At 36.1% G+C, this 21080-nt stretch overlaps 1 protein-coding gene across 7 annotated transcripts in view; it reads left to right on the forward strand.

Moving 5' to 3' along the window:
- ARMC4 (armadillo repeat containing 4) overlaps window positions 1-21080 on the forward strand; it is an 84765-nt gene that overhangs the window by 32559 nt on the left and 31126 nt on the right. For all 7 annotated transcript variants that reach the window (XM_027889704.1, XM_027889708.1, XM_027889709.1 and 4 more), the window contains 7 exons: window positions 270-416; window positions 710-919; window positions 1084-1308; window positions 3310-3420; window positions 3891-4045; window positions 7232-7474; window positions 15014-15128. In XM_027889704.1, coding sequence (XP_027745505.1) covers window positions 270-416; window positions 710-919; window positions 1084-1308; window positions 3310-3420; window positions 3891-4045; window positions 7232-7474; window positions 15014-15128 — 1206 coding nt within the window. The remainder of the gene's footprint in view (window positions 1-269; window positions 417-709; window positions 920-1083; window positions 1309-3309; window positions 3421-3890; window positions 4046-7231; window positions 7475-15013; window positions 15129-21080) is intronic.

A 21080-nucleotide genomic window follows, 5' to 3' on the forward strand; every position in this document is an offset into this window, starting at 1 on the left:
ATACTTGACTGCCTAATTTACTGGTCCATTCACAGAAAGCCATATTAGTAATTTGTCACTTGAGCTATTCACTTACTTGAATCTTTATGCCATTTACAGACTTTATCAATAATTCCCTTTCTTACTATGTCTGTGTTATTTAGCACCATAGAAGCAAAATACTCTACCATGTATCTTCTTTAGTAGTGATTTTACGAGTACAACTAGAAGTGATTAAGTTTTATAATAAAAGCATTTTACAGATTTGTTAATTATTTGCTTTATTTTAGACAGGCGATCCAACAGCTACTGTGATTGGACTTTGTTCAATGAGAGATTTCAATTTGGCTCAAGAATCGTGTCAGCTGGCTTTCAAAGACACTGGATGTCTTGAAGTGTTAATTAATTTACTCGATACAGAAGAAACTAATTGTCAGGTAAGCAGCTTTGTGAAACATCTATGAATATGCTCTTTCTATTAGAATATTTTTTTCAATTTTCAGAGTTACAGAGTGTAAAGAAAATTGATTTCTTTCTTTACTCATTCCTCTATTTTCTTTTTTTCTTCAGATTTTTTAGAAAGAAATCAATTTCTTTGACTTTTAGTTTCCTTCTTTTCTCCTGCTTAAATATAAAAGATATGATGTTTTAGATAACCCAGCATTTTAGATAATGATAATGTTTTTTATAATTAAATAATGTTCAACATCTGTTTTTTCCCATTGTTTAGACTGGTTCATTAAAAATCTTGAAGGAAATTAGTCACAATATACTGATCAGACATGCAATTGCAGATCTTGGGGGCTTAGAGATCATGGTGAAAATACTGGACTCTCCAGATAAAGATCTCAAATGTTTGGCAGCTGAAACAATTGCTAATGTTGCTAGATTTAAAAGAGCACGAAAGACAGTAAGGCAATATGGAGGAATCAAGAAACTGGTAAGCAGACATTAAAATTTGTACCCTTGTCATATGTGTAGTTTTGTTAAAAAAAACACATCATGTGTTGGATAAATGATTATTATGGTGGTGTTTACCATAATTAAAAAGCAGTATAATATCAAACTTCCCTTTGAATGTTAAAAAATTGAGTTTTTTTTTAGGTTGGGCTGTTGGAGTGTGTTTCAATGGGAAAACCATACCAAGACAAAGATAGTGAAATAGCACGCTGTGCGGCTTTGGCACTCTGGAGCTGCAGCAAAAGCACCAAAAGCAAGAAAGCAATCCGCAAAGCTGGTGGCATTCCATTGTTAGCTACGTGGCTCAAATGCTCAGATGCAAACATCTTAATCCCAGTAGTGGGAACACTACAAGAATGTGCCTCAGAGGTAAGTAAACGCATATAGCTAAGTTATTTCTAAACAGTAAAACAACTGGCTACTAAAAGGAAGTATTACATTTTAATGTCACTTAAATCAGGGCAGTTATACTATCAGGAAGTAGAAGCTTTGTATGATCAAAGTGTTTTTGAGAAGGTCACAGCTTGTAATGAAGTAAAGGCCATGTATTTTTTATTTAAATGGCTGGGAGTAGTATGTGAACCATGGCAGGTTTCACAGATTTGAGTATATTCAGTTTTTAAATTCAAATACAAATATTTTTTACCATGGCCATATATGTGATTACATGACTGGGACAGTTCTGTTTAATATCTTTATCAGTGATGGGGACAAGGGGATCAAGGGCACCCTCAGTCAGTTTGCAGACAACACCATCTAGGGTGGGAGTGTTGAATTGCTGGAGGGCAGGACGGCTCTGCAGAGGGATCTGGACAGGCTGGATCCATGGGCTGAGGCCGATGGTATGACGTTCAACAAGGCAAAATGCCGAGTCCTGCACTTGGGTCACAACAACCCCAGGCAGCACTACAGGCTGGGAGAAGAGTGGCTTGAAAACAGCCTGGCAGAAAAGGACCTCAGGGTGCTGGTCAACACCGGCTGAACATGAGCCAAGAGTGGCAAGGTGGCCAAGAAGGTCAGTGGCATCCTGGCCTGTGTCAGCAGTAGTGGGGCCAGCAGGACCAGGACAATGATCGTCCCCCTGTACTCGGCTGCACCTCAAATCCTGTGTTCAGTTCTGGTCCACTCACTTCAGGAAAGACCTTGAGGTGCTGGAGGGAGTCCAGAGAAGGACAGCAGAAATAGAGGAGTCTGGAGCACCAGTCTGATGAGGAGCAGCTGAGGGAGCTGGGTGTGTTTAGCCTGGAGAAAAGGAGACTTGAGGAGGATCTGATAAGTCCCTCCAGCTGCCTGAAAGGAGGTTGTAGTGAGGTAGGGATTGGTCTCTTCTCCCAGCTAACAAGCAATAGGACCAGAGAAAATGGCCTCAGATTGAATCAGGGGATGTTTAGTTGGGGTATTAGTAAAAATTTCTTCACTGAAAGGGTTGTCAGGCATTGGAATAGGCTGCCCAGGGAAGCAGTTGAGTCACCATCCCTGGAGGTGTTTAAAAGACATGTAGATGTGACACTTAGGGACATGGTTTAGTGGTGGATTTGGCAATGCTGGGTTAATGGTTGGACTCAAAGGTCTTGAAGGTCTTTTCCAACCTAAATGATTCTATTTTTTTATGATTCTATACCTCTATTTGTAGAATCCCATTGGAAAGTAAGGTGTATTGCACTTGAGGTAAAAAATATAAATAAGTTCTCTTGGAGAATTTGAGACACAGAAGATAAGATTTTTCAAAAGATTTTCCATTATTGAACACTTTGCCTATTAAAAATTAGTTTCTTGAATTACACAAATTTAGGGATGTTGCATGAGAAACAAACCTAGCAGATTTTAGGTTCAATAAGTCTGTACTGAGAAGGTGACATTTTTGAGGGTTTCTTGTCTGGCCTAACTTGGAAAGAACATTAATTGCATCTCTTACAGAGATGTTTTCCCCCTCTTAAACAATGATCCCCTGTTGCTATGCCTGTTTTTCTAACCTTGTTCTAGGTATAGATCTGTTGTTTTGGCTGCTGGTTCTCAAGTAAATGGGTGGGTACTTCTTGATCCAGTTCTGAAGCATCTTTTACCTTCTTGCCTCTGAGCAGGGAGTCTGGACACCTTTCAGAATATTCTGCATTCTCTTTAAGCCAAGCAGCTACAAAATAGGCATTGCAGCACCTGCTTTTACAGGCGATTGGAAGAGCACTGCAGAGGATTTCTGTATTTGCTTACCTTTGAGATCATGAGTAGTATTTTCAAGGCAATGATTACTTGTGGTTGTGACAAAGTACAAGACTTCTCAATACCAAACCCTAGAATTGTAGCATTGTGTTATTATTGTGTCCTATTAACTAGTAATATACTGAATTTAAGAGATGCAGTTTATCTTTTTAGCCAAGTTACAGACTTGCAATAAGGACAGAGGGAATGATTGAGAACCTGGTGAAAAATTTGAGTAGTGAACATGAGGAGCTTCAGATGCATTGTGCAAGTGCCATATTTAAGGTAATTGTATTATAATCAGTAAATCAGAACCAGGATTAGCCCCTTGTTTTCATGTGGTTGTCAGTTTTAATATTTCTTAATTTCAGTATTTCTCTAACATGTAAGAAATTACTTTATAAAAATGTTGTGAATATTTTAGCTGCTTATTTAATATTGTAGTTAAGTTCCTACTTACTCTTCTTTTGTGCAAGCCCTAAATTGCACAGGTAGCCAGTGGAGAAAAGCTTCTTTGGATTTGTTATGTTTACTCACAAAGTGGACATTGTGACAGTACAAGCACTGCTGCATATACAGCAGCAGTTTACTGTCAAACTCTCTTAGTGAGTTGTTAGCATATTCTGGTACTTTAATACAATATTTATGTTTTCTTCTGTATTAGATTTTACTAGTTACAATGTAATACAGCTAGCTTTTGAAGACATGGTTTTACACATTTTTATATAATGTATATATTTAATTGTTTTGTACAGTGCGCGGAAGATAAACAAACACGGGACCTAGTTAGACAATATGGAGGTCTACAACCACTGTCTGCTCTGCTTGATAACTCTGAAAACAAGAAACTTCTGGCAGCTGTGACAGGAGCAATCTGGAAATGTGCTATCAGTATAGAAAACGTGTCAAAGTAACAATTTAATTTTACAAGCATTTGTTACATGATTGTGTTTTAATTTTATAGGCCTCTGTTTTTTTTTTCAAAATTGTTGTGTCAGGGTTCTTTAAAAACATTCTTTACAATCAGTTGGACTTTGAATTTAGGTTTCACAGTACTTAAAAAATTGCCACCTGACCTCATCAGGATACAGTGAAGACAGTGTTCAGTTCCTAGAATCTTAAGTCAATGGAGACCAGTGGTGCCTCTAAAGAATAGCTAAGACATAGGACACTGAGTCAGGAGGTGTACTAACACGTACTAAACATTTGATACGTGGACTTATCTGATATTCCCTCTCCTCTGTGTAGCTTACAAACTGGAATCACTGTGGCATGGTAGACAGAGTTCGTAGTACACTTTAATGTTTTACGTCAAGAGAGACAAAGAGCAAATGATGTCATTCCAGGGTAGATGTCTAATACATATTAGAAATATACTGGAGTTTAGGATAATTAGTCTCAATGTGCTCTTCTTGACTACAGAAGGGGCTCAGAAAAGTAGCTTAGTCTGAAGACCCAGCTTCTAAATGAGTGGAATTAACTGATGAGAGTCCTGCCATAGGTACCTACAACCTCTCTGTACGAGGGTCCTGAGTAATTGTGGAGGATGTGACAGCAGAAGTTATCACCCTCCACCTTTTATGGAACAGCTTAATGATTGAGAATACTCGACCCCCTCATCTAAAATTAATTTAGCATATTCACGCACCTTACCCCCCGCAAAAAAGCTGGCTCTGCTGCATGGTATGGTTTCCTAGGTTGTGCCGGGTTTGGTTTCCTAGAAGTTATGCTGTTCTGTAAAATGAATGCAAATTTCATATGTTAGAAAGAGTATACGTAAGAGGTAACCTCTTCCTGCAGCCTTCATTCCAGTGTACTTTGCTGGATAAACACAAATGATAGATAAAGGCTGAATAAAAATTAGGAAGATTTTCACTATAATGGTTTACATTCTGGATTTTTGACTGTCCTAATTGAGTTCCTAAACCCATGGTCTTTACATCTTCTACTACTGTCCTACTGCTTTTTGCATTCTTGATTTTGTGGTAACCTAACTTTTCAGAAGGGTATATCCTTCTTTCCCGTGGGCTTTGGGTATCTGCACAGAGGTATCCTGATTTTGGATCAATTAGTGATGAGACAGACTGAATGGCTCTCTCTGTACTAGTAAACTAAACAGGGCCAAATCTTTCAGGGTTCAGGCACTATGTTAGGATTATCCGTACTGTTCAACTGCCAGCACAGTCCCTTACACAGTGTGGCCTGTGCCAGCAAGCACTCTCCCAGACAATGCCCAGACACTCCTTGGGATCAGTGCAGGCAACAGATTGTTTCCATTAGGCAGAATGGGCGAGGCCACCCCGAGTTGTGAGGAGAAGAGATTTTAGCCATATGGATGCTGTGTTGTGCTTCTCATCTTCAGGGCTAGAGAATGAACCCTCGCCTGTTTTATTTATTGGTATTGCTGTAGCCAATAATTCTGTCCAAATGCAAACAGATTTTTGTTGGGCTACTCACATATCTTTGGCAAGTGCTTGGTGCTCCACAAAGGTTACTAGCCAGGCACAGCTCCAGCCGAATTCATGTATTATGTAGTGCTGAGTCTGAAGCATTAAACTGTGTCCAAACTCAAAATGGGAGGGCGCTAAAGAAAAGGGAGTGAGGTCGATATGAAAACACCTCAGTAGATCGGGAGGGATGAGCTTGAGTCTGCCATGAAACTGGAACTAACAAACCCTGCTGGTTCCTGCAGGGACACTTAATAACCTTCAGAGTGCTCCACAGTGTTTCCTGTACCTGAAGTACCTTGCTGAGGGGATGTGCTGACTCAGCAGTGAGCTGATAGAGGTGCCTGGGTCTGCCCAGCTCAGATTCCAGTGTGTGTGCAAGGAGCCGTTCTGCTTCTGGACACAAGATGGCCCGAGCCAGCAGCTCTGTGTCAGAGTGCAGCCTGCCTGTTACAGAGCCAGCTCCTGTCATTCCATCTGTGAAGCACTTGAGATGGAACACAGAAAAAGAAGCCAGAGAAAATCAATTTGGTGTTTGTTTTGTTTTGTTTTATTTAAATTTTTTGCTTACTTTATTGCTTTTTTATTCATGCTGTTGATGTTTACTCTTGAAAAAAATAAGTATAGGAATACTTCCAAGTTACAATGAACAAAGAGAGGAAGATGTCCTCTTATCCAAACCTTAAGCAAAGGCTTGGACAACCAAAAAAGAAAGTTTCTCATTTCTCAGTTACTTTAATTGTTATGCTGATAATCCAACTTGGAAAGATTAATTTTTATTGAAACAGCTCTAGTTCTGCCATAAAAATCTCAGAAATTTTTTTTTTTTTGTATGAAAGAAAAGCCTCATGTGCAAGTGATTCTTGGAACATACAGTTTTTGTAGCTCAAGTAGGCACTTACAAAATGTAGGGGCTGGGAGGGAAGTGCAAATGAGAACTCGGTACCCTCAGAGAAATTATCTCTGATAATTAGATTAGATACAGGTTAGATCTATCTTAATATACCAAGTGGAAGTGTCAAGGGGTGTCAGAAATTGTGTGACAGCAACATACAGTATTTAAGTGTAAATAATCCTCTTAAGTTTTGAACAAAACAAACTTAGATGATTCTAGCACTGAGGAAAACATCCTGTTCTGAAAGACGAACTTCTGAGGTTTAGCACACATCTTTTTGTAGGGTAGGACCTCCAGGATTTTTAAAAAACATATTTTTTGATTTTCAGTATCAAAAGTTTTATGAAGAAGGAGGAAAGTATTAATATAGCAATCAAGTCAAATTTCTGTCAACTTATTTCTTACCTTCAAATTGGAATCTAACACTTCTACAATAGAAGTGTACTAGAACACTGGTTTGTTTCAGCTATTTGTAGATTTTGCATCCACATGTCAAGTTTTAGAAAACCCTCAAACTGCTCAAGAGATTCCTAGATAACTAAATTAGAGAAATGTCATTAGAAAGGTAGGTTCTGTGTCACACTTATTCTAAGTGATTGGAATGGCTTACCTGTATTAGAATTCTTCAGCACGATGATTTATATACAGAAATTAAACATTGTACTTCAATAATAATGATTCTTTAATTGTAAAATTAAATTTATAGTGGTAACATACTGAAAATAATAACTTTGGTTTTTTTGCTTTCGTTTAGATTTCGGGAATGTCAGACCATAGAAACTTTGGTAGGACTGCTTACTAATCAGCCTGAAGAAGTCCTTATAAATGTCGTTGGAGCACTGGGAGAATGTTGCCAAGAGCCAGTAAATCGAAGTACTGTCCGCAGATGTGGTGGAATACCACCTTTAGTGAAGTTACTCACTGAAACTGATCAGGCACTACTTGTGAATGTCAACAAAGCAGTAGGAGCATGTGCAACAGAAACTGAAAATATGATGTGAGTTATTACTATACATAGCATTTTAAATATTAAAAAAATTTAGTGATTCTGATGCAAATATAGTCAATTCTAATCTGACCTAAAAGGATATTTTACTTTTTGGGGTTTTTGCAGGATTCTGTGGGTTAGTTACATCCTCCTATAAATGTGCTGTATAAAAAATTTAATAAGGAAATATATATGTTATTATTATATATATATAGCATTTTGAGGAAAACAAAATTAACCTTTATTAAATTGATTTTTATTAAAATTCAAAATTACCAAGCACCATTTTGAAGTGCTGCATGATAGGTATGTATTTTGCCTTGTCCTTTTACATCTGTTATCAAATCATAAATAATAATCATAAAGGCTGAATTAGAGAAAGTTATTCTGAAAAGGAAAAGTGCCCATTTACTATCATGAAAATAAACTTGAATTTTTTGAAGTGGCATACTTCTAGTATTTTATATTTTTTTCCCTCTCCATCATTCCTTTTGTGAACTTAGACAGTTTGGGACCCTTTTCTCCCCTCTTATTTCTTTGCAAAACCAAAGAAAAGGGCTGTCTTTTTACTGAGAGAGTTGTTCCTCTCTTTGATTTTGTGATGTAGATTCGTATAAGTTACAAAGGTTCTTGAGTTTTATGATTAAGTGTTCCGGTTAAATGTTGAGGTCGGCATTTACTGCACTTACAGTTCCCTTACAGGGATATTTACTTCAAGATTCTCGGCATATTTCCCTCCTTATACATAAGGAAGGTCAGAAAGAGAGTTTTATTTAGCTCCTCCTGTTCTGATTTGCATAATTCACTTGATATTCATATAGCAGTGCAGGGAATTCTTTTCCTGAATAGGGCTTTTGTTTTCATGCTTTGGCTGTCACCCAGTGGCAAAAGGCTGGATGGTACACAACTGTAAACATAGGTTGTATGAGCAGTTAGCCATGTAGCATAAAACTATAAATAAATGAAATCACTTTCATGACATCTCACTAAAAATCAACCTTTAGTGTAATGTATTAACCTAACAGAATTAGCCTTGCAAATACTGAAAAACTGAAATGCCAATAAATATAAATTGGTATTTATAAAACCTCAAACATAACTCCAGTACTCAAACTGTCACTCATAGTATCCAGTATGGATAGCTTCATACTGGAATGTGTTCTGTATAAGCATAAAAAAGAACACAAGTTGCTGCTAAAATTGTGATAGAACAAAGTCTATCTTGTTTTTAAGAAGGAGAGAGTACAGGTTTTTTTAGGACAAAATTTTATAGTTTGTGAAGCGTGAACAAAGGAATCAAAATTCATTCACATGAAAAATTCTCTGTTGAAGTTCTCAGCCCTAGAAGTGTTTTTAAAAGTATCTTAAAACATTATCAAGTAAGCAAGATCTTGGCTAAGAGTAGAATATACTTTTTACTACTACAAAAAACCTGTTACACAAAATGTATTATTATTAGCAAACCTGTGGCATGTACCTGATGTATTGTGCTAGCTAGGCTTGTAGTACTAGAAGAGATAATGCTGCTGTCTTCTCCTGGAGCATGATTCATCCAAATGGGGATAAGTTTGATACAAACCCAGCAGATTTTTTAAAAGCAATGCTTAGCTAAAACATTGACAGCAGAGCAGTGTAACTGTTCACATTTAAGTGATTTGCTTGAAAGCTCTACCTCTCACAGCATTGAGGGCACTTAAAAGCAACAAAGAAAAAAAAAAAAGAAGTACATCTGTTCCTCTCCTTTCTCCTTCTCTCAGACCAGTACAGCAGAAGCCGAAATTGTATCTCCTCATCCAAAGTGCTCTCCTTTGGGGGAAGAATAAGTCACCAAGGACACGAAGGATATACACACAGTCTGTAGTATGACTTTTTTTTCCCTTTACAGAATATAGGCCCAAAACAATAAGCAGCCTTGTTAGAAACTACCGTGGATTTCAGTCTCTTTCTGTAAACATTTTCTGAAGTTCTTAACCAAAAAGGCACATCTTAACAAGGATATGGAGATGTGCCAAGATTATCTTCTAAAAAGAAGCAAAGCAAAGCCACTTGCAGCCTGTAAGTGTATACAGGTGATGAGAACTTCCCATTGCAGGTTGATACTTAGCTCTTTATGGTCTTTCTTACTCATCTAGATGGTACCCGCTTACATTCCTTGTTTCATAATCACTTATTTCTCAGAATGGCTTGACAGGTTTCTAGGCGAGCAGTTCTTCTCTACTGTTAGCCTTTGTGTTGACAAATTTGGCTGGTTTTGAGGCTTGTTTTCTTTGTCATGTGGTACAGACAGGCTCTGTTTATAGAGTTACTTTTTTAGTTTGGCATTACATAAACTTTGAAAAGTATGACGGTTTTTCTGAATTCTGCTATCATTGACTTCCATATGTACTGGTGACCCAGAAAAAAAAAAGCAGAAAAATATAAAGGTAGGTTCTCATAACGATTTAGAATTTTCAGATACATTCTTACATTTCATGTCTGTTTAACAAAGTGTGGCTTAGAGACTAAATATTCAGTTGAGCAGTCTTCTATTTTGAATGTGGTTATCCTTGCAGCAGTAGGTATGTGGAAACCATAGAGACCAAGTGTAGGGCTCACATAATTTCTGTGAATGATTCAAGGATATGTTATGAAGAGGATGGGTTTATTATATGAAATAAAATATTATTATGGATTATAAAAAACTGAGAGTGTTCCATGAATCAGTGTAGTTAAATTCTGAGGGAAATGCTGTACAATTTTCTTATGTTGCATGGAGGAAGCCTGCACTGATGAAGAAAGATTAGTAGATAAGTGTAAGCGAATCTACATCTCCTACATGTATTTTGTGTATTTTATTTCTGCCATGTTTCCTGGCTGACACTATAACTCCTAAAACTGTTGAATGGAAAGTACACTAATGTTACTTTTCTGCACCAATCCTTTACTTCAAGGCAACTTTGAGCAATTAAGTGATTTTTATTGGCTCTATTGAGCTATTTAAAATAAAGAACAGCAGCCAGCTTCTGTCACAGCCAAAAAGAAGTTGACTTATCTTAAAAAAAAGCGTAATTATGTGACTGAACTTCCTTTCTCTTATGTGGACAGCATGAAGTTGTTCTCCATACTCAGTCTGCTACACTGCCATTGACAGAGATGCTGCAATACATTTTTTATGTGTATTTATCTTTTTGAGGAACTTTTTACGATTATTCTTTTTCTCTTACTGAAAACAAAGGACTAGTGCTTATTCTTTGACTGCCACCAAATTTTCATTTGCCCTTTGCATTCAAAAACCCATAGACTTCCTTGCTAGTGTTCAAAACTGAAGGTTTAGAATCTTATAAACTGAAATGTACAGTTATTTTAGCCAAACAGATGGAGTTTGAGTCATTGGTATATAATACTATTTATCAAAGCAGTCCGCAGCAACTAGTGAAAGTTTTAAGAAAAATGCTAAATTGTGGTTTCAAAAAAGACGAGATTACATTCTGCCAGAATTAAACCCTGTAATCTTACCAGTGAGCACAATACAGAGTCAGTCTAACATTGTTTATTTACATTTGTGTTTGTGGTCTAAATTGGCAGGCATTTAAACTAGAGTTCTCGAAGTTCTGGCAAATAACGTTGTAACAGAGAAAGATGATAGATATGACAAACAGATGTCTAGGCTGCATGTATGTATGTGTATTTAAGCAATTCATGTTGACGTTACTACTGGAAATGTTCAATATTAAGTTTTATTTTGAAAGAGAAGTACTATTTTGGATTAACAGCTTTGCTAGTTTCAGATATATTTAAAAAAGCGAAGTAAATTGTTAGAATTGTGACCCACGTCTTGCTCATGATGTTCAATGTTTTCATGACGTCAAGATTCTTAAATAATATGAAAAGCCTGTGTTAAGCAGCTTTTGCCTATGGATAGACAACAAAAGTCAATAAAAAATGTCTTCTTAAGTTATCTGCTCTGGTCAGATAGCAAATATGAATTCACTGCAATACTAAAAAGTAATCTCTGAATGGGTTTAACTGTGTTACTATTTTTTGCCCATAAGACCTCTTCTACATACACCATACATCAGTGGTTCTGTGCGGAAAGCAGGAGGATGTTTTGGTCACACACCTTGCAGTTACCGTTTGGTAGGAGTGATGCCAGCTACATGTCCCTTCACCTCTGCTCTAATCGTGTCTGGCCAGCACAGGAGCGCCTCTTCACTCCAGCCATTTCTATCTGCCAGTGCAACTACTTTTGATTATTTTGAGGAGCAGAATAATCTACACCTCTTCTAAATTCTATCAGTGATCAAATAAGATCAATATATGACAAAGTACAGAGCTTTGATATACGAGAGGTGGTCCAGTTCTATTGCGAGATGGCTCAGCTGTGTTAAGGAATAGAGCCACAACAGTGGGGTCTTGCACTGGAACTCCACATATTTATATATTGTTACGTACTTACAGTGAAGCACCAGACAGCAATTACCTACAATAATGTTTACATTTCTACTTTGGATGAGTTTCATGCCTGTTAAGATTTTGGCTATTAATGATAGTGTCCTGTACATTAGATACAGTGCAGATATGCAGATCAACTATTCTATGAAGCACTTAAATATTTGAATATTGAAGTGTTAAACATTAAGATTTTTATATCAACTAAATGTCCTATAATTTCAAATTTTATGAGTTTCCATTCAGCTTTCAAAGAAAACGTTTTGCATTTATGTCAAAAAACCTGTGTTTTAACAGTTCCATGAGTGGTTGTTTACTCTGTAGTTTAACTGCAGTTTAATTTTATCATCAGGATGTCAACAAATAATTATGAAATATATAATTTCAGTGAGTGAAACCACTGAGTGAATAATGTGCTAGTTATGGATGAATAAAGAATTGAATGCCAACCAAAGTATATTTTATGGTATATTTGCTTGTATTTATTGTAGTAAGCAGCCTTATTACAGCTTCCTGCTAATTATATTATAATAAATTTTGGGAAGAAAATTAGATAGAAAACTATTTACAAAACCAAATCAGAATACTGTTTAGCATTATGCCATCAGAGCTGAAATGTTCAAGATTACACGTCTATTTTCCTCTCTCTTTCTTTGTTTATTTGTAAAGAAACCTGAATGTGTATTTTTGTCAGCCTGAAAAAGGAATTTTCACATAGGAAGGAAACTAATGTCTAAGCACTTTTATAGAGGAAACGTTTTTCAGGACCATTTGTTTTAGTGTTCCCTTTGCTGTTAAGGCAGATACGCTCACTCAGCATCCATTTTCTTCATCTGCTGGATTGTGCAGTGAAACCATAGAAAGATAAAATAGTGAACTCCTTAGCGATGCTTTCTTAATTGGTAAATATGTGTTCTCATCAATACGAAAATAAAAGGGTTTGTGCTTGCGTGGTGATTACACAATGATAATTCTTCCAGAATGAGAATTTAAGAGCATCATTCTTTTTATCAGAGTTAATCTAGTGTAACTGTGAGAAAGCAGTACTCAGTGATGAACAATGTAGTTTGGAGATTTTTTTCGTTTTGTCTATGCTGTTTTCTGGTTTGATTTTATACATGTTGAATGGTCAGATAACTACATTTACAGATATTCTGAGATGGGTTGTGTTGTGTCTAAGACAACTGGTCTTTCTGGTCTTCAAGCAAAAGGCAAATCTTCTTCAGAAAATGAACAATAGTGAGGCTAGTTCACTTTGAAACACTGAAGAGAGGACAAGGAAACTGAAAAGAAAATGAAAGTAAACTTTAAATTGAAAAGGAAGCTTTAAAAAAATGGAAAGATAAATCATCCTACAGGTTGTTTTTTTTGAAGTGTGGTGGAAAAAATCTGAGCTCAGTGTTTGGCTTCTATCTCTTCATTTTTATATACTGGTTGGAGCTGGGTCATTTATATTTAGCCCCTTTTGGGAGGAAGTACCTCATGTTGGTATATGATCAGTACTCACTTGCCTAGAGGGGAGATTCATGGGTTCTTTTTTAATTAATTCCAATACAGGAAAAAATGCCTTGTGCTTTCTGAAGTGACAGGAGAGTAATGTTAAAATTCCTTAAAAGCCTTTGGGGTTTGGAGGGATTTAAAAGCTTGTTTTGAAGCTTTTATTTGAGTCATCCTTACTATGTGAGCATATATGTATAGTTGTGTGGTTCATGATGATGCTGGTTTATTTTGTTGTGTTAAGACTTTTGAATTTGTCCTTTGCATGATTTTCTTACAGTTGATTTGGATCTGAGCATGTAAAATAAACTGTACTAAAATTGGCAGACCTTAAAAAATGTAGTGTCTTAGCTTAACCATAACTTTGTTAGCAAAAAGTATTATTTTGAAAAACAGAGTTGTTTAACCAGTTTGCATGAAAATGTTATGAATAAAATCCTTTCTTATTTTAGACAGACTACATGTCCTTAATTATTTTTTCTGCTCCAGGTGGTGATAGGATTACATACAAAGTTCATTTTATAAATAGTTCTAAAATTTCCTGGCAAACCATATATAGTGAACACAAATTACATATTTTATCTGCTGTTTTGAAGCTCAATCTGTATTTCAGTTTATCTCACATGTACAGTGAAAGATGTAAATACATTGTATGCAACTGAATTTTTTACTTTTGAGGTTAGACAGTGAAGGTGTACTTGCTTTTCTTCAAGTCCAGCTCATCTGCTTTGAGTTTAACACAGGGTTGTTTTTTTTTTTAAAAAGGGGTATGTTAGTAAAGGTTATTAAGTTTTGTTTGACCTTCCTTTCCATTTAGGGTATTCACTGGAACCTAATGTGAAGTTATGATCCCTAAGTCTGATTGATATGTAAACATAACACAGATGGTGTAGAGATGATTCCACTGATAATTCATTTCTCAGCTACTCATGAAGATACTTTGATTACAGTGTGTTTAAGTAATTATAACATAGTGTTCAGTGTTCGTCTTGTTAGTAAGGAGCACATGGGAAACAAGTGAGACGTTATTCGTGCCCAACAAACGATGCTCTGTGGTGTGACCATTTTAATTTCTAATGCTAGATTAGAAACATAGTGTTTTAAAATATGTCATAGAGCAAGGTAAATACATTAAGCATAGACTGAATAAAAAGTTAAGTACATAGTTTTGGGCACAAATATTTGTTTTGGAGAGTATTTGTTACCATATGAAAGAAGCCAGTATGCTCGAATTCAGATTTCACTTTACATGCAGATCGTTAAAAAGTCACATGCTTGTTTTCACGTTTATGAGTTCTGGTTATAATGTAGTTTACTTTATCTTCTGTAAGACTTTTGAATGACAGTGCTGGAAAAAAGTAAACATTAATGAGATTTAGGTAGAAAACATTCTGTCTTCACATTATTTGTTCACACTCATCTGCTTTAATAAGTACTGTTTACTGAATATGTTGATGGTGATTAGCTGACAATAATACACAAGCACTTGCATAGAGCAAAGCAGTGTGTTAAAATCATGCCAGTGTTTGTTAAAACAGTGTTCCAACCAAACTGATGTAATTTGAGATTCAACATTGTCCACTCCATAATTAACTATCTCTTTGTTGTTCTGTTCTGCAATAGGATAATTGACAGTCTAGATGGAGTTCGCTTGTTATGGTCTCTGTTGAAAAATCCTAACCCAGATGTTCAAGCAAGTGCAGCTTGGGCTCTTTGTCCTTGTGTTGAAAATGCTAAGGTAAGAAAGTACTGAAAATAACAGATTTGTTATATATATATACACACACATACAGTTTTTATATTTGGATGATTTCCAGCAATACTTACACTCTCCTTATTTCAATCTGTTAACTGCTTAAAAAAAAATATGTATTCACTTTTCAAAAGTGAATAGTCCTCCATCTAGTGCTCATTATATAATATGTTTTGTCTTTACAGTGTTTATGGTATTTGGAGAATATATTTTAATAACTTATCAGGATCTAAAGTTACTGTTCCCACATAAAGCATGCTGAAAACAGAAAGCTTCTACTCACAGGCTATGAATAGCACAGGTAGTTCTAGTTGTTCTCTACTATGAGGAACTTCAGCTATGTTCTCAAGAGACCATCATTTGATTTCAGAGCATATTTCAGACTCAGTGCCAATGTAATCCTTAGGTTTTCTGCTCAGACTGCCAACAAAAAGTGCCAGTTGTGAATAGTGGTGGTTGTGCAGGTCAGTTGTGCACAGAAAACTGAGCTATTCATGTATTTCATGACGGTTTCCTAATGGAGATAAAATGGTGAGTATAAGCCACAAGTCTTCTTCTGTGAATTCCCACCACTGACCTGTGGTAGAATAAATGGGCAAGATTTTGTTTCCTATTAGAAGTTTCCTAGAATACCAATTTTATTCCTTAATCCTTGTATACAATAATAGCTTCCATTTCTAATTTACTCCATAAATGATGCAACTTTTGCATCTACTGTCTATTCTACCACAAATATTCATCCTTCTACGTATAATTTGAGATCCTGACTATGTGAAGAGTGAGAATTCCCTCAAAGTGCTAGATAGCCTCAACATCCTTTTCAGGCAGTATTTCCTGTTTGGAATTGAGCACTGTTTGGCTGTTTATTTTATATAGATGATTTGATGTAGGTACAGATATATGAATTAAAGTGTTGTGAGAATATTTGTTCTTGATTTTTATAACTTAAGGCTTTTATATTTTTTCACAGTGATCTCTGCAATGGCAGCTCACCATTTTTCAGACGCTGATTATTCTGAATTATCTTTTCATCTTTTTTTTCCTAAATGTACACTCTAGTGTAACAAAGGTTTTTTGGTACCTAAATATGCCTGCCTCTCTCTTGAACAATATTGCTATAACTGAATGTTAAAATACTAATTGATCTCAGTGCTAAGGTAATACTTACTATGTGTAAGATTCTGTGGCCTGAAGAGTCAGAGTAGAACTACACATTGCTAGAGTTTCCAGTAAAAGCATTTTTTCAGAAACTAAGAGAATAGAGGACAGCTACTGAAATTATAAATTAAATGGATTTTTTTCTTGGTGTTTTTTTTTTTTTTCTTTCCCCCAAGATATTTGATGAGTGCAAACTATGTACATCCTTAGTGTAGCTATCCTCCTTTCATCTCTCTTGGCTGCCTGCCCAAATGCTAATCTGTGACCCCACAAAGAGTTCTTTGTGTGAGCCTGAGGCCAAGTGGCACACTGAAACAAACCTACCAATAATACCCTTTCCGCTGACACTGAATAGAAAGAAATATGTATAAAGCAGTGATTATAGGCACACTGTGGAAGTACAGCAACTACTTCTATCTAAAGAAAATTTTTCCTTTTCTGTTCAAAGTTAATATTATTCAATGATTTGCATGATCCTCCAAAAAGCAGTTTGGTTTATGCAGTGCTTGATTCAAAAACAGTAATAAGTATATGACTTTAAAGGATTATGTGCATTCTGGCTCTTCCAAGACTGTCCTTGGGACTGCAAACTGTGTTTCAAATAGCTGTGAGCATGGAATCCGGATTTGTTTTCTTTCTGTGTTCTTTTGTGGCAGCTGTAGTTGTTCTCTTCTGTGTTGTGTAGGCTCACAGATGAAATAGAACTTGTTAATAGTATCAGAAACAGTTTTTTATAGCATGTAATGCAGCATCCATTTTCCCACACAGACATTTTCTGTACAAGCATTTTAAAGGTTATTTTTGATATTTACAAAATCTTAGAAGCCAATCAATCATTCTAATAGGGTGGTTATTGTCATAGCATGTGAGTATGTTTCCCTTCTCATGCATTTGCTCTCATTATAATCTGTTTAAGACTGGGAGGTCCATTATTGCTGTTTTACCATTAGGGGATAATCACAAAAGGCCAAGGGTCGAATTCTCAAGATGTTTAGATGTTTGTCAGTTTTGAGCTTTTGGGTCTAACTAGTTTGCCTGCTTTTAGGCAATTAATTGCAAAAGGAGAAGAATCCAAGTTCCCATAGACCTAGATTATATGTGTGGACAGTCACATCATGGTAGCTGTTTCAGAGTGCTTCCCATAGAATAGAGTTGTGTGAGTATGATACAGCTAAGTGATGTTGTTTGTTACAGCAATATGATAAAGTTCAGTGATATTTGGTCCATGACAGATCTATAACTTTTTAAATAGAGAATGTAAATTGTACACTCTAGTACATAAACTGTTAGAGCTCTGACAACCATAATATTAGTTTGACATCAATCATTATTTCATATGCCAGAATTAGTTCTAGATATGTTTAGCCTGAAGAATTTCTTGTAGAGTGAAGATCTTACTTTCAGTGATACAATTTGTTTGGTAGAACTCTCCTGAGAAAATTTGCACAGCACCTGAAAGTACTACTTTTGAGTTTTAGACAAATATGTCATGGGTTTGGGTAAAGTAGTTCGTACATTTCTTTAAAATCTAAGACATAAAGAGACAAGAATGTAGTTTATTAAAAGGAATTATCTTCTTCATAGAAGCAGATTCTTATTAATTAGTTCCTTACTTCCAAAAGGAAACATTACTACTGCAGGCACATTGGTAGTGACAAAGTGTGAGTGCACTGTCCAAGAAACACAAATGATTATGAAAAATGGCTAGGAGAAGTCTACTGAACTCTGTTGATGTTGGAACAGCAATATTTGGTTATGATGCTTCTTTGAAAAACAGTATTTGTAACGGTCTCCCAACATACATCAGCCCAAACAGAAACATTTAGAGAAATTTTACAAAAATATTGTTTGTGCTATTATAAAAATCACCCAAAGGCATTGTGCCAATAAGAGGAATACTGCCAACTTGAGTTTGTATAAAAAATACCTATTTCCTCACAGAGTAATCTTCTACTAGAATCTTTAAATAAATTAAAGAAAAAAAAAAGTTGTAGAGGTTTATTTTCAGTCATGATATTTAGTAGAGTTTTGGGTGCAAACATTAGAATAGGAATGGTAAAGTCAGGCATCATGTTTTTCTGTCCTTTTCTACTTGCATATCAGCTTTCAACTTTCAGTTTTAGCCTTTTTATAGGCTTTCTTAAAGAACCTCAGGAAGCCATCTATGTATAGAGTCTGTCAAAGTAATGTAAGTAAACAGACAGAAACTGGGGGTTTGAGACACTAGAAAGTTATTCTGTTTTCTTAAAATGTACTTGTAAAATGACATCTCACACTTTCCTAATAAATCGTGATTTCAGCCCTGCAGTGGAATATCATGGGTGTGATGAAAGATGATCATCCATCTGAAGTTGTCTGTGCATTTCCTACATACAGGGAAAGAGAATGTCTGTGCTGACACACAAGAAACCAAAAGCAAATCAAAAGTAAACCAGGTTTAGTAGGGAAGGGTAATGAGATGGGTATGTGTGAAGGTTAATTAGTCTTCAGTCTTGCAACAGTATTACATTCTGAGGAAGCGACTTCTGCAGCCAGCAGTCTGGAGTTAACCTGTGGATGGAAAATATGCTGCTGATGACCTATGCTGTGTAGGATTCTTACACAGATTTTGCTTGTTATGGAAATTTTAACATAACCATATGTATGAAACCGCAGAGAGCATTTCTTTACTAAAAGTAACAAAGAGATGTAGTTGAACTTAGAAATTCTTCTAATATATAACAAATAGTAAAATTATTAAGATGCTTTCTTTACACATTTTACTGATTTAAAACTATGGTGTATAAAGATAATCATGCTCCATACTGGACACTGCTGTTAATTTGGTTTATATTTTTAAAATTTTACTTTAGCAGTACCAATATATTTTTGTTTACACACTGTTCTTTGGTTAAGCCCATAATGTCAAAATTCCCTACTTGCATATGTACAGCCTTTTTCAGTTTCTTAGTTTTCCTTACTATGCTTCTTGCAATTCTATACAGAGAGCTTGGCAGTTCAAGCTTAGTGCTCCTACTGCTCTCTTTCCATTTTCCTTTTTGTGTTTTCTGGAAGTATTACTTTTTTACTTCAGTCATACCTACTTCTCTATGTTTGCTCTCGTTTTACGCAGTTTTTAATCCCTGATATCTGGATTTAGACCTTCCAAATTATAAGAATTTGTGATAAACTAAACTTTGAAAGCATACTATGAGGGAGACAAAAAGGAACTTTTGGTTTGCCCCTCAAGCCTTCCTGAGAACCAGGGTCCTTGGAGATTTAGGTAGCCCAGGAAGCCAGACCTGGCTTGGTGAATCCATATCTGACTGCCATGCCTGCAGGGTACATGCAGAAACAGCCCATCCAGTGTTTCTTGACACAGGCTGCCGAGTTTAGTGAACCTACTACCAGGAGTTGTCTGGGCTTCCTGTAGACGTGCTGGAGATCCCAAATGGACTGACATAAATTGCTCTGAGGTCCTTAATGTCTGCAAATACAGAGGTCCACTTTCTGTAAAACACATAAACTGAAAACTGTGAAGCAAAGGGAAAATGAGGGTCTAGCCTGTATCTCCCTCACAGAGGAGCCTTGGGTCCCAAGTTCCTTGCAAAGCAGCTGCCTGAGAGCTTGGAGACCATGAGAAGCCAAAAAAACTCAGGAGCTCCTGGAGACCTAGCTTTCCAGCTGTTTGGCAGCCCATCAGGCAAGAAGTCAGGGATTCTATGAAAACTAGAAGCCAAGCAGCCTGGCAGGCTACTCACCAGCCATCTGGCTGACAAGAGAAAAGATGAAGAGACACATTGGTAATTTAGCCTGCCTTTCTGCCTGGTTTCTGTCAAAACTTTTCAAGAAGTCGTTGTGTTCTTATGGAAGGCTTTGGTTCCATTCCATTAGCATTTTCTGATGGAATACTGTTCCACTGGAAAATATTTGACCAGCTTTTCTTGTAGCTTAGTTTATAACAGCTACACATGCTAGTCAACAGCTTGTCATGTAGCTTCTGCACTTTTTAATCAGGATTGCTAATTGGATTTTAAAAGTCTAGAAAAGGTTTAAACTCCATCCTCCTCCAGTTCTTTTTTCCCCTCTCTTCTATGTTTTTCCTTTTTGTCCATCTCACTCTTTTCCTGTCTTTACCCTCTGTCTTGCCCCATGGGACTTCCATAGATCTTTAGGAAAGAGAAGAGCATGGAGATCATTGTTTCATTTGCTGTGTAATATAAACCATAAAATTTCAAGCAATGATTTTATCTAGTGCTGAAGCTTTTGATTGAACTAAAACATATTTTATACTCCGTGCTGCTTGTTCACATTCTCACTGGTCTGTAATGGTGAGTGGTACAATAGGATATGATTGCCTTCTTAAATTCCACTCTATTTTATGGAGCCATGCCAGAGTTGCGAAGACACAAACAATAAATGTTATAACAGTTTATTAGTTTGTGTTGTCACTGCATTGATTGTTTAGATAGACCATCCTCAGAACATTCCAATAATGCTGTCTTACACCTCTATGATACAAAACTACATATTAGTGATGACTGTCTCATAAACATTTTAATAATTATACAAAGCTTTCTAAGCCATGTTTGAATTCAATTCAATTCAATCTAAAACCAGTGGAAACAATTTTTAGTTTTTCCAGTTCTTCAACATTAGTTGTTTCTCATACTTTGATCATTTAAATGCTCCTCAGGATAATCTAAAATAATTGAGGCCAACTGTGGCCTCAAAGGACTTTGATAATAGTAGTTCCACTGCTTCTATGAAAAAAAAAAAAAGGATTTTGGAATTTACCCA

This window comes from Empidonax traillii, unplaced genomic scaffold (assembly GCF_003031625.1).
Source record: "Empidonax traillii isolate 1590-97213 ecotype Southwest subspecies unplaced genomic scaffold, ASM303162v1 scaffold270:size1067046, whole genome shotgun sequence".
In the NCBI taxonomy this organism is placed as follows: domain Eukaryota; kingdom Metazoa; phylum Chordata; class Aves; order Passeriformes; family Tyrannidae; genus Empidonax; species Empidonax traillii.